General features: G+C 37.9%; 1 protein-coding gene across 1 annotated transcript; it reads left to right on the plus strand.

Moving 5' to 3' along the window:
• Nucleotides 1-4254: 4254 nt before the first annotated feature.
• GAL (galanin and GMAP prepropeptide) lies at nt 4255-12211 on the plus strand. Its single transcript, XM_069015940.1, has 6 exons — nt 4255-4401; nt 4562-4642; nt 5262-5316; nt 6696-6782; nt 9755-9832; nt 11910-12211. Exons 2-6 carry the CDS (start codon nt 4562-4564, stop codon nt 11960-11962), a joined length of 354 nt encoding a protein of 117 aa, XP_068872041.1. The 5' UTR covers nt 4255-4401; the 3' UTR covers nt 11963-12211.
• Nucleotides 12212-13751: the final 1540 nt, after the last annotated feature.

The raw sequence follows: 13751 nt of genomic DNA on the forward strand, positions 1-13751 counted from the left end.
AAATGAAGCTTGTGCCTCTGTGCTGGCGAGCAATCTGTCCTTGATATGTTTGAACCTACTGGCCAATCTTAACCTAATGGGTACATTACTCTCCTGTAAGGTAGCAGGAATCAAGACTAAGTGGTTTTTTTATCATTTCTCACAGTAGTATTGATGTATATAGTAATTAACTTTCAGAATTTTTCTCTGACGTTTTCATTCTGTGGTTTCTCTTCTATCTATATACAAGCAGTCTAAAAATCACCTTGCTTCTTGAAGCAAAAATCATTTTAAAAATACATGAGATGATCTAACGTGGTAGTCACAGTTTTGATGCAATGATATATGTTTGTGAAGAATAGCTCTGGTAGCACACTGAATGATGTAATGATAGGAAATTATTGGTTGATACCAGTGTAATTCAGAACAGAAAATAGCCTTTCATACAGAAGTTATCTATAACATTTAGTTCTATTTGATGCTGAGATGGCAAAATGTGCAACAGATTCACTCAGTGAAAATTGCCTACATTTCACAGAAATTACAAAATGGGAAGAAAACAATAGCAAAAGGCTTGGAAGGATGAAGGAAATGACCCTTCTCTTATTACTAATTTTTTTTTTTTTTAAACAAACACAACAACCTGTTTTCTGTTCTCCCTCCATTAAAGAAGGAAGGAATTCTATACATGTGAGGGAAAGACTAATCAGGAGGTTTCTTTAAGACTTAAGAGCAAAGCTACTTACAAGATGATAGTTGCATATAGAAGTTCTGTCATCTTCAGATAAATGCAGATAGCATCATCTTCAACTTATCTCTGCTTAGATTAACAATGAGCAGCTGAGATGTTGAGGGCTGAGGTAACGGTGTTGAGCTGAAAGAAAAACTCCAAATAACTTTTCAGCTCTGTGACACTACCATCAGACTCATTTACCACAAGACTAGCAATAAATCTTTAGATCAGTGAAGCAATTCCCAGCCTTGATGGCAACTGGAATGCCTCCTTGCTTCTGGATACTCAGATCTTGCAGTGTCCACACTCAGTTAGAAAGAGGTTTGTGCCTTTCCCACTCAGATTTAGCCACAGAAAGTCTTGCATTTGTGTTCTCCATGCTCAGTTATGATAAATTGCTCTATTCAGGGTGGAAACACTGATCTCAAAAATCTAAAATTGTTTCCAATGCAGAAGACAGCAGCAACATCAGTTACTGGTGTCACTGCATTTTAGTGATCTCCTGGTAAATACTGAATAGGATACAAAGTAGACATCTTGAAACTTCTGCAACCAATAATTTCTAGTTAGCTGGATGCTGACACTCCTCCAATAAAGCATTTACTTTCTGTAATGTCATTATTTCACTGGAATTACTCATATATGGGAGACATTTTTTTCTGGTAATTTATCTCCCAAGCCTATAATTCATTACAATTGCTCATATAATATTAGAGATTTTGTGTACATACCTGAGAAAGGTCTTAAACAGTATGTTCATACTTGATGTTGCCTGGGAAGTATGAAAAAAACCTCACTCATTTTTTGTGCAGAAGGACATCACTGTGACTGAAGTTTCTAATATTTGATTTAATATTCATTGGTGAGTTGCTGAAAAGAACCCTGCTCTATAGCTTCAACACAGAAATAGCAGACACACTTTTTCCTGCTTCATTCATTCATTCATTCATTCATTCATTCATTCATTCATTCATTCATTCATTCATTCATTCTCTCAGTAAACTTAACAGTGAAGGGAGTCAACTGCAGACTCCAGACCCTTCAAAACTATAATGCAAAATCCACTTCTACTCAGTGCTTTTCCTACTATAAAAGATAGCCATACCATATGGTTTATGTTCTTTGCTAATTAAAAGGTAAATGAGTCCATCTTACCTCATCAATTGTATAACAAAGACATTTTTACCATTAAAGACTTGGTAGAATCCTTAGGGTTTACTGTTTGTTCTCAAAATGAAATCTTCAGTGACAAAAATGCAATAATTTTATTTCCCCAGTCCAATCTTTCAATTCTGTCATTTATTTAATTCCTATTATAATTTCCTTAAAAATTCAAAGCTTTTTGCTCTGGCTGCAAACAGTATTCTTCCCTGTTTTTCTTTTAATTATTTTTGAAATGCAGTTACAGTTTTTAAAACACATATACATGTTGCTCTGTGAGACAGCCAATCCTGTCTCTCATGTATCAGCTTAGAGACATCAGAGACAGTTTTGTTATCAATGCTTATCTTTCCATTGACTTGAGTGAACTTTAGATGAGCTTCATTGTGAGTTTATCTGATGATGGACCTCTGGTGAGGATTACGCATAACCTAACAGTATCTGCAAATTGCATTTAGCCTTTACAATTAACCAGACAACAAATAAATCAACAGAGGAATAGACTGAAGGGTCTCCTCAATGACAACAAGCTGTGCAGTCACAGAGATGGCCATTAGTCAAGCTAAGCTAGGAAAGGCAGGCTTCAGACTAATGCTCTTTTGGTTTTTTGTCTGAGCAGTGAGATTTAAAATTTCTATGGAATAAAAAAAGGAGACTAATAGCATTCTTCACAAAGAAAATTGAGGGAATGAGAACATCAGTTGTAGGAATGACTGATAAAATTATTTAATCGACACTAACATAAAGATAGATTTAGTCCAAAAGTATGATGGGCAAGTGATGGATTAAGCTTTTCAGTATACAAGAAGGCTTTCTTTTGCATCTGACTCTAGTGGATATGAAGAGATCATTTCACTCTAATTTGACAGGAAGGTGCAAGTACTGTGGATGAAAAACCAGAATAAAAACTGCAGGTTCAAAAACATTATTTCAAATACTTTTTACAGGAACATCAATAGTAAAACTGTAGTCAAAGCTCACAGAATTAACACATTTTTGTAACATTTCTTGAATGCAAAATTGGACATCTCTTGATGTAACTTCTGTGGTTTTATTCAAATAACATAGAACATTTTGTGGCACAAAAAAGCTTCAAGTTTCAAAAATTACTTAGTGGCAATTAGCAGCTGAGAGCTAGGGAATATCAGTCAAAAGTGCACTTTTGATAAGGTAAAGGAAAACATCACTTTGCAAAAATTATGTTGCTGTTTCCAGATCTATCTAATCTGAATTGTGAGGCTCATGCAATGGCTGAGAGAACACCTTCAGCAAATGATAAAAAGTATCAAATAAGATCTGCAAAGTTGAGCTTCCCATGTATGTACATCAGCATTTACGAACTGCATAAAATAAACTTCATCCCAGCAGTTTTTGCTCAAACACCCAAAGACAAGGCTAGACTACTATAACCCTACTGCATCTGACAAAAGAGGGTAGGAAAAAGAAATAGGGGACACAGCTTCTGCTTCTAGCTTGGATTATGAACATTATGCTCCATTGCAGTAAAAAACGTTTGCTTTTAAACAAGTGAATGATGAGTGTATTGTTCAAAAGTTTGCAGAGACTCTTTAGCAGTTTCTGAAAAAGGACCTGTAAGTATTACTTATCCTGTGCAACATCTGACATGTTTTCTTATTGAAAGAGAAGTGAATTTGAGAACTTGCAGTGAATAAACTAATTTGCTATAGAGAAAATACAATTTGCCGGGGGGGGGAAAGGGAAGTAATACTGGAATCTCTGCTCTGTAATTTAGTTTTGCACATCCCGATGCCAGCTGTAACCACAAGTGAGATCAGCAAACTAGTGAAACTCCACTGGTTGTAGACGCACAGGCCAGGGTTAATTTAGTCACTGGAGAGAGCTAAATCGCTGGCTTTCATATACAACCCTAAAACAAGTGCTACCCCAGATACAGAGCGGCAGGAAGTAGAGTTTTAGCCGCTCCTCTGACTGATGCTGGAGCACCGGGCACGAGCCAAAGGGATTTCAAGGGGCCGCAAGGGAAGCACAGGGAGCTGCCGGGCTCGCAAGCAGAGCGGAGCCGTGTGAAGTCCCCAGTGTCCCCAAACGCCGTGACTCTTGTCCGCCAGCAGCACACGCAGACACGTGTGTTTAGCGCTGCTGCCGTGCCGGAGTCTCGGAAAAGTGCGTGTATTCCCTTGCCGCAGCCCCGTCCCCCTTGTGCCGCGATCCCGCGGGCGGAGGCGCGGGCACAGGGCAGGGCAGGGCTAATCGCCCGCGCTGCAGCTCCGGGCTCCCTGCGTCGCGCTTCCAAGTGCCTCTAATTGGATTGCCGTAATTTCTGCCCTTCCTAAAGCGGCGGGTGGCGAGGGGAAATGGCCCGGGGGAGGGGGGGAGGGAGTGGGCGGCTCTCGGCTCCGGCGGCACGGCCGCTCCGCTGCCCATAAAGCGCGGCGGGAGCGCGGCGCGGCCGCGGCCATGCAGTGAGAGCTCGCCGTGGGACCAGCCCGGACCGGCCCCCGCCACGCCACGGGAGCACTGCGAGGGACAGACCGCCCCAGCTCAAGGTACCCCCTCCCGGCCCTGCTCCCGGCGGGAATGGGGCTGCCGAGCCCTGGCAGCCGAGCCCTGGCAGCCGCCCTGGGGAGTAGGTTCGCCCCAGTGCCCACCCAGCCGCCCGTGCCCCGGGGCACGCAAAGCATTTACCCCGCTGCGGTTTCTTTCCAGATGCAGAGGTGCACCACTTTCCTGTTTCTGTCTTTAATCCTTTGCGCCACCCTCTCGGAAACACTCGGGTTGGTTTTCTCAGTAAGTATCCGTGTCTCAGCTGGCAAGGAACCGGGAACCTCCCGGGGATACGCACTGCTCTGAGATATAGGGTTTGCAAAAGGTGCAGCGCTCAAAACCATTTCGGGCTATAAACAGTTTGCTCTTTTTTTCTCAGCTAAGAATTTGGAGATTTTAAATACTAAAAATCCCTTATAGCAAATACTATGACTAAGAATGTCTAGTTGATAGACCAAAATTGAATGGGTGTCCCACCTCCCTCAGAAAGATGATGTATATATGGACTTCTTTTATGAAGAGGCTGTCAGGTAAATCCAAGCAATAAAAAGAAGCATTGTTGTTTGCTAACGTGGCTATCAGGTGGTAATATAAACTCTAAGTCAAAATTTCTGCCTCCCAAGTGTGATGTGCAGTCATCATTTACGTGGTGAGAAACCTTCAAACCACAGGGATGTCAACAGCAGCACTATAGACTTAGGGAGAGGCTGAGAGCTCACCATGAATATTTGCTTCAGTACGATTGGCTTTATTTTTAAAACATTTTTTCTTGATTTTGAGCCTTCAGAAGACTCTTTCTGCTAAGAGAATGTCCTTTTGAGTGTAGGTTGTGCAATAACATACTTGCATTTTTTTCTTTAAGGCAAAAGACAAAAGGGGTTGGACTTTGAATAGTGCTGGTTACCTCCTTGGGCCACGTAAGTGAGGCACTTTTTTTTTTCATTACTTCAAAATGCAGAAACTGTGTTATTTTCTCTGAGTATAGCAATTTTGTCTAAACCTGCAAGACTGAAGAAATTCATTTGGGAAAACGCTTGTTTAGATGTTTGTTACATGGCTATCATAGAACTGAGTTATCTTAGGCAGCAGCTGTTCTTTTCTAAAGAAGTCTTATGGGAGGCCTTATGTCCAGAAACTCATCTGCTCACATTTTGTGCTTCTGAACTGTATGTCATATGACAAATATGTCACCACCAGAAGTTTTAAAAAATCCTATAGCATCTTAGATGTCAAGGGTAGAATGACAAAATGTGGCATTTGGCACTTCTCCATGTATTTCAGATTTCACCTTTAAATCTTTTTACAAAATGTTTCACTACTTGACTTTATTATACTAAATTCTTTTTAATTGAAGCAAAATAAAACAGTAACTTGCAAACTCAAGACAGTTGACAGATCACTATGTGAAAAATAAATATATAAGGTGTTCAAAATACAGGAGCACTGGCTTACAGTGGAGATAAATGCAGGTTGTAAGAAAAGTAATGCAGTACTAAGCTGTCTCAAATATTTGTCTTTTTACTATTAATTCTTGTGAATGTGGTAACATTCATTACCAAAGTTTCTATATTTTCAGTCTCGGTAACACACAGACAAATACTACAGATGCTTACTCTGACACTTTTCATTCTTTTAGCTAGCAATAAGGATACTTAAAAAAAATAAAAGAAGTTTGATGCATCTTAAATGTATTAACTGGTTCTGTAAATGTCTGGAAGTATATTTGCCCAAAGCAGATCTAAGCAAATTGGGAAAAGTAGAGTAGGGAAATTTGCTTGTCAAAGACTTGTATCTTATATCTAAGACTGGATAATAGGAATCATCCTTTGTTGCAGGTCGTATTGATCAGCTTTTACTGATAAAGGAAATGCCCATTGCAAGGGGGAGAGAAGAGGCACCAGGGGCATGTAAGATAGTTTCTGAAGGTTATTCATGTAAATGAGCTGCAGTTTTCTTTTAAGCAAACTCACCAGCAGCATTCTCTTAAAGACAGAGGAAAGAGTAGTAAGAACAGCTTCCCAGTGTACATGCAGAATACACTTAGTTTTTCTTTACAACTTCTAAATCCAGTAATAGCTTCAGCAAGTTTGTAGCACAGGACTGGGTCTGTAATTGAGGCAAATCATAAGCACAAATTTAGAAGAAAGGTTACTGTATTTAATGACACGTTAACTTCTTCCTTGTAATTTTGTGCATCAAAACTGGCCATCATGATCTTTTCATTGAAATCCATGAAAAGCAAGGAAAGGTTGTTGCTAAGTGAATTAACTCCTCTGATTTTTAATTTATTTATCAGATGCAGTAGATAACCACAGATCTTTTAATGACAAGCATGGTTTCACTGGTAAACGTGAAATACCACCTGATGAGGATATTAAAGCAGGTAATGAAAATCTGAAAACCAGCCTTTTTGATTTATTTTATATGTTTAGTAATTTAATTACTATTGAATTAACTGATTACCTGGATACAAAACTATTTCTGCATTTCAGCAGAAATCCTAATAAACATATGAAAGGAAAAAAAAAGACATTTGGCCATATGGTGTGATCTTTGTATGGTCACAGATTACAACATCTAAGTGCTTAGGAAAATGTATCATAATTTTGTTTCTTTAAATGTGTAATAGATCATATTGCTTTGATTTTTTTCTCTTTTCATATGTGCAAATAAGTATTTCAAATGTCACTCCAGCCACTCTAGAGTTAATTTTTTTTTGGCAAAAAAGAGGGTGCATATAGGCGTCTTTCACTAATGAAGGCTATAGAAAATACAAAGTCTCAGTATTTTCTATGATTAAGCAAGGTGGATTATCTTCATTAAAAGACTGAAAACCTGGTCACAACTGAAGTCAACCTGTTTTGATGTTGCATCCGTCAGAATTTAATAAGTGGCAATGAAAAGGGAGCAGCTTTGTTCTGGATTTGTCATCCAAAGCTGGGCCTCTAAAACATATGTCTAGACTCCCTTTATGAAAAGAGCTGACAATTTTTAGGCTTTATCTTGAACACCTATTTCAGGATAAAATGCAGAAATTTCGAGAAAAACCCATTTTATCTCCTGAGAAGAAACAAAACCTGCTGCAGACATCTAAAGTGAGCTGGGATGAATCTCATCCTTAGGCTGATAAAAGTGACCACAGCACTTACTGAGTACATTTATCACTGCACTAATGGGGGCAAAACAAAGGTTTTGGAGCCTATTTTAAATACACCCAGAACAGCACAAATGGAGTTAACACTAAATAAGTTCATAAATAAAGGAAATGTGCTTAATTACAATCTCATACATACATGCTTTGTAAAGAGAAGAGAAACATGAATACCTTTCCTAGTTGTTGACACTCCCTGAAGGACTGTCAGTTCAGGTCTGGTACACAGTTATACAGTGGGGTTTTGTGTGTGGTATTTTTTTGGTGCTCTGCTTTGGTTTTGTTTGTTGGTTTCTAAGGAAAAAAAAAACCAACCCTGCTTTCTCAAATACCGATGTAAAAACAATATTTGACTGTTCAGAGACAATGTGAAAGTAAGGGATTTGTAATCCAGCAGTAGAGAGCACATTGCAACATGTTGCCATTTGTGCATGTACCAGGTCTGTCACAGGAATATGAACTTACAGATTTATGGAACTCTCTTGCTGGGCACTGTTGTGCCTCTACAATTGCAGGCAAACCCAACCAAACTTGTCAGGATGAGACTTCAAAATTATACAGCTGCCTCTGCTATGAACTTCATTCTCTTCCCTTACCAAAAGTTTCTTTGAAGCTGAAGTTTTTTACAGAGTTCCTACCCAAAGGAGATTTAAATACATATATATATAAAATGCATAAGGTAATCAGAATCTTATTTTAATTGAAAATTAAGGGTTTTCCTGATTATTTGCAAAACCACCTTAAAATGGCAATATATGCACATATTATTTTATTAATGTAAGAGTTCATGCAAAGGACTGTGCTCTCCTTGAAGGAATGCTGCAAAATTCATAAGCTCTCCAGATAACCTAGAAAAATTTGTAAGCTGTATTAGGGACTGAACACTAGGGCCAGGAAAAAAAACAAAACAACAAACCACAACTACAACCATCTATGAAAATAATTAGTCAAATATTCAAATCACAAGATCATAATGATTTCTTTACTGAAATCTCCAAGTTACTGACTGTGCAGAATTAAGGTCAATAGCAGAGTACAATATTCCCAAGTCACTGAGGAAAAATATTTATCCAATAAATATCACATAGATAATAAAATCTGGGTAGAAAAGTGACTAATACAATAATAACAAAAATCCATAACAGGTTAGGTGGGAATAAAAATTAAGGAAAAATTCAAATAAAAGAGTATTACTAATGCAAATAATAGTAACATCTTTGTATCAGCTCAAAGACTGGAAGACAAGATTTTTAGGTGCAGGTATATTGAATGCATTCTTAAATGCTTATTCTCCATGTACCAGAAACCTTTGTGTCCCTTACAACCCTCATCAATGTTTTTAATTTGTGCTACAGAGCTCAGTCTGCCTTCTGACCCATCTGATAATGTTTTCAGTGATGTAATAATGGACTGTTCCTTCTGGTACCCACGTCTGTGTGCAGAGAACTAAAACTCTTGGGGAAATTACTTACCATTTGTTCTTAATAGAGAGCAGTTCTCCATCCTCCTAAAAACATCAAGGTGTCTTCCTCCAACCCCCTGCTAATTCCTTTTTTTCATCCCATTGACAGATGCAGAAAGCATCCTTCTCAAAAGTGCAATAACAAGCACCCATTAGGCCATTAAAATAGCATCAAAAAGCTTTTTTCACAACATCAAAGACAAGTATATTGGATTAAATTCCTATGTAAAAACATAATCTTTCTGGACTTTTAGAAAAACACCGAGGCCTAGCTTTTGGACTACAAATCACTTCTGTATCATTTGAAAGGCTATATGAAGAACTCTTAACTGTTCTGTAAAGCTGATGAATTTGTTGGCTAAATTTAAAATTTAGCCTATCCCTGCAGGCTCAGGTGGACACAAGGGAGAGAGTTGGGAACAGAGGATAACTCTCTTCTGCAACAGATCTCATAAGGCCCAAAGACCACAACCATTAAGGTGTCAAAGCAGCTGCTATGCAGCAATGGCATACAAAGCTGGGTGATTTTGATTCTGAGAATTGCAGTTACTTACCTTGTACAGGCTTTGCTCTTCCATGAAATGAGGTTTTCCATCAAGGATTTTAAGGAAAAAGGAATTTCAGATAGTTTGGGGTTTTTTTTCCCTCCCCAGAGTACTCATAAACTTAGCCACAATATCTCTCTCCCATGATGTATCTTCGAACCATGTTAACTCTCAGTAACACCCAGCTTGTTTTACAGGGAATCTTGGAAGACCCGTGGCTGATGAAAACATTGTGCGCACAGTAATTGAATTTTTGACTTACTTGCATCTTAAAGGTTAGTGAATGCCTTTTAATATTTCACAGTTTCTGGTATGAAATTTACTGAGGAGACAAGACTATCCCTTAATGTACACATCTGCTGCAGATTTGAGTGTGCAAGACTGAACAGCACCTTTGGGATCACACACACAGAGTGCAGGTGGATCCTGCAAAATTGCAGCTCAGTGGAGATCTGATGTAGCAGAGTTCTGATCCCATTCCATCACTTGTTACTGACAAAAGAAGTACACCTCCCTTTTTGCATGTATTCTACAATAAAGTTGCATGATAAAATTGCAACAACACTAAGCTGAATGTTGGCAAACAGCTCAGAATGCTCTTAAGTAAACACCCTGTACAGCCTCACAGTTGTGACAGGAGTTGTAATATTGAGCTTACAGCTGGTTCTGTAAGAATGGTAACTTTACTATGGAATTCAGTGAAGAAGAAATTTGTCTGCTTCTGAGTTTTCACTAGTTTTGCTTTAAAAAAACACAAACAAACATGATTTTTAGCTTTTAAAAACCTCTTCAGCTCTTCTAAAATTGTCCACAGAATGTATAAAACCTGCAAAGAAAGCAACAGGTAGGAAGAAGTTGTTCTACTGCAAACGTTTGAGAAGTTTTCTGTCTCAGAAAGTAGACAATTCAATAAATCAGTAACTTCTATATTCTTGCATTTGTATACAACAAATTGTGAGCAATTTTGTGGTAGGTGTATGCTGTGGAACTGTGTGTTCATTTGTGTTTTAGTTTTGTTCTTAAAAGAGACTTTCAACAGATCTGTTCATTTTCTGCATACCTGGGATGCTTTTTACTCATTGTTTTCTGAATTATTTGTATCCACCCAAGGAAAATAATTCAATATTTATTGAATTGATTTGCATTTGAAAACAAAACCTCTTTATAGCTAGTCTTAAGGGCCTGAAATAATTCAAATATATACTTAAAGTAGATTATTAGCATGTATATTTACTGTGGACAAAGTGTAGTTTGTTTGTTGTGCCACTGTGAAGAAAGAGCCCAAAACACTCCTTTGCTCTGCTGTGTGAGCCTAGGAGGCAAAATCAATATTTGGACACAACAAAAAGGGTGTGAAGTTAAGCTCAAGCACACACTTTCTGAGTAGGCTAAAAGCTGCCAAATCAGACAAGAAAACAAAATGCATCTCACAGAACTACAGATTACTTCTTCCCTGGAACAAAGGAGCAAAAAAGACTCCCTTCTTAGGACTGTGATGACAAACAGTTGTTTTTGTTCAGAAAAGGTGGTGGTGTTACCATGTTCTTGGGAAAAACAAAAAAATGAATCTCCAGGGCTGGCTTTACACAGACATAGTTCTTGTATTCTCAGGTTGCAACAGACACAGAATGTTATCACATATTATCTCTTAACAATAGTTATTGGAAAGGCTTAGTACAAACTCTTACACAAAACCAGAACTGTAGATCTAGCAGGTGAAACCCATATTGTTTTCATGATAGAAATCCTTTAATACTTTTACATAAATGAAACCTTACTACATTTAATTCATTGGTTTAGGTATGTTCCTTGCTGGGGGAAGGTGGAAAAATCCCACTCATGGGGTTCAGATTCAGAGAATAGTTATTCAGATTAGACATACATTTTAATCTGCAAGAAAAAGGCAGTATTTTTACTGCTAAAAAGTACCTTGGTGATAACTAAAAGTGGCCTTCAGCTCTTTCTCTTGGAAATTATTCCCTCCAACTTTAAGTGCTTCTCATAAAGAGCAACATGCAGGATGGCAGCTGTAATTAGATAATATTAAGTCTTTTGAGATGCTGGGATCCAGCAATATCAATTGACATAATAAAATTAATATAATTTAATTGTTCTGTCACTGCTGTTTCTAAAATGTTGAAATTATATCAGGAAGATATTTTTGACATTCAAAAGAAAAAAACCCAGTATTTCATAAATTAAAATATGAAAAGTTCAAAGATTTGCCTCTTATAGTTGAGGAAAGTATTAAAATAATTTGTATTACTGAAACTGGATTTCATTACTCAATTGCTAAGATAAATATGCATACTTACACATGTGTTAATTACTTTTTTTCCCCCTATTTTGCAGAGATGGGAGCACTTGACAAGCTACCTACACCAGAGGAAATGAACCAGTCTTGAAGAATGCATTTTTATTTTGTTGCAGTGTAGATTTAGACTGAATTCTAAACAAAAGACCCAAATGACCTGAAGTTAAGAAGAATTGTAAACAGCATTCTGCCCTCTGGCTGGTTTGTTGGATTATTTTTGCTTTTTTTTCCCTCCCCTCCCTCTCCTGCAATGTTACAGTGTATAATTTTGCTTTGGTAAAATTTTTCTGTAGGTAAATGATAAAATAAAAATAAAGAGCAACTAAGTTGTTTCATTTTAAAATTGCATACATATCAGCACACAGTGCATCATATACAAAGCCTGGGGTTAATTGGAAGATTACACTGCATCTATACTCTGCAATGTTAGAGGAAAATAAAACATAAATACTATATGTTGTCTGCTTAAGGTAACAGAGAAACAACAGTGACTTCAAAGTGCTGCCATGCAGAATCATTTTAGGTCACAGATCTGTCTGTACCTCTGTGCTTCAAGGAAACACTACTTCCTGTTCATGTTTTCATAGACATGAAACAAACTCGTGTTCATAATAAATTTCATATTATTCACCTGTACTACACCAGCCCATTAGCTGGAGCATACCTTGATGCAGTGCCAGTTTAACTGTTCTGTGCAGGGTTACACAAATCTTACCTGTAGGATTCCCATGTCAGCAAGAACACTGGGGCTCTGCTCCTTCATGAAGAAAAGCTCCTGGCTGCTCCAAGGTTAAAAATATACTTTATGAGATGCTTTATTCTGAGTCTAGCAAAGCACTTGGATCCATGTTTAATCCATGCAAAATAGCTTTGATGTACTGGAGCAAGATGCTAGGCCTGCACACAATAAATGTCATGTCAAGACTGAGGAAAGGTTTGAGATGATACAGAACCTTAGAGACATTTTTCATATTCAGATGACTTTCAGCCTCTGCCCAGTGCAATGAAATATCATCCTTTCAAAATGCTGACGTGCACTGGAGTGCACAGGCTGACAGAAATTTTGCAGACCTTTATTATCTAATCTGTTTTTCACTTCTAGCATAGCAGAATTCTAAAAGCCAAGCCACTAGTGTCTACTTTGTACCGACACAGCTGTTCCACCTTGTCATTCAGGCTGTGCTCTTCCTCTGATAATCACTAAGCCTCTGATCTCATGTCTGGTGTTTTCACTTTCCAAAGTGTGAAAAGTACACTTTTCATCAGATCCGGTGAGCTTCTGAGCAAGCCCTCCACACTATGTTTTATTGGATTTCTTATTCTAAGAGTAATGAAAAAAATACACACTGCTAATATACATGCTGCTTGTTCAACATTTTTTGGTAAATTTATGGGCTTCCCAAAATGTGAAGAAAGAATAGAGTGAAATCTAACCTCTGTACATTAGTATAGTTCAGTAAGTCCAAACTCTCATTCCCACTAGTAATATCCACACTTCTCACACAACCCTGAAGTAGAGCTCACTAAAGTCAAGAGGTTTCCTTTTCACTGACTTACATGGACCTTGGTTCATGGACTGCTGAAACCCAGGAACCATTTGAAGAACTCAGTAGCAAACCATCTCTGGCAAAGCAGCAGAATCTCTGATCAAATAAAAGGAACTTCAACTTAGCACTGACTTTCTTTCCTTTTGAAAATAGGGTAAGAAATTAGAAATAATAGGATAGAATTAGAAAACAGTTATTACTTTAATCAAATTAGCATACCCTGAGCTCCTTAGAGTTGGACTCATCCTGTTAGAATGTTTATTCAAAATTCTGAAATTTGAGATTATTTGAAATAATGGAAAACTCACAGGATCAGGAAGATTTACAGCACTG

The sequence above is a fragment of the Aphelocoma coerulescens genome, chromosome 5 (genome assembly GCF_041296385.1).
Source record: "Aphelocoma coerulescens isolate FSJ_1873_10779 chromosome 5, UR_Acoe_1.0, whole genome shotgun sequence".
NCBI classification, from domain to species: Eukaryota; Metazoa; Chordata; class Aves; order Passeriformes; family Corvidae; genus Aphelocoma; species Aphelocoma coerulescens.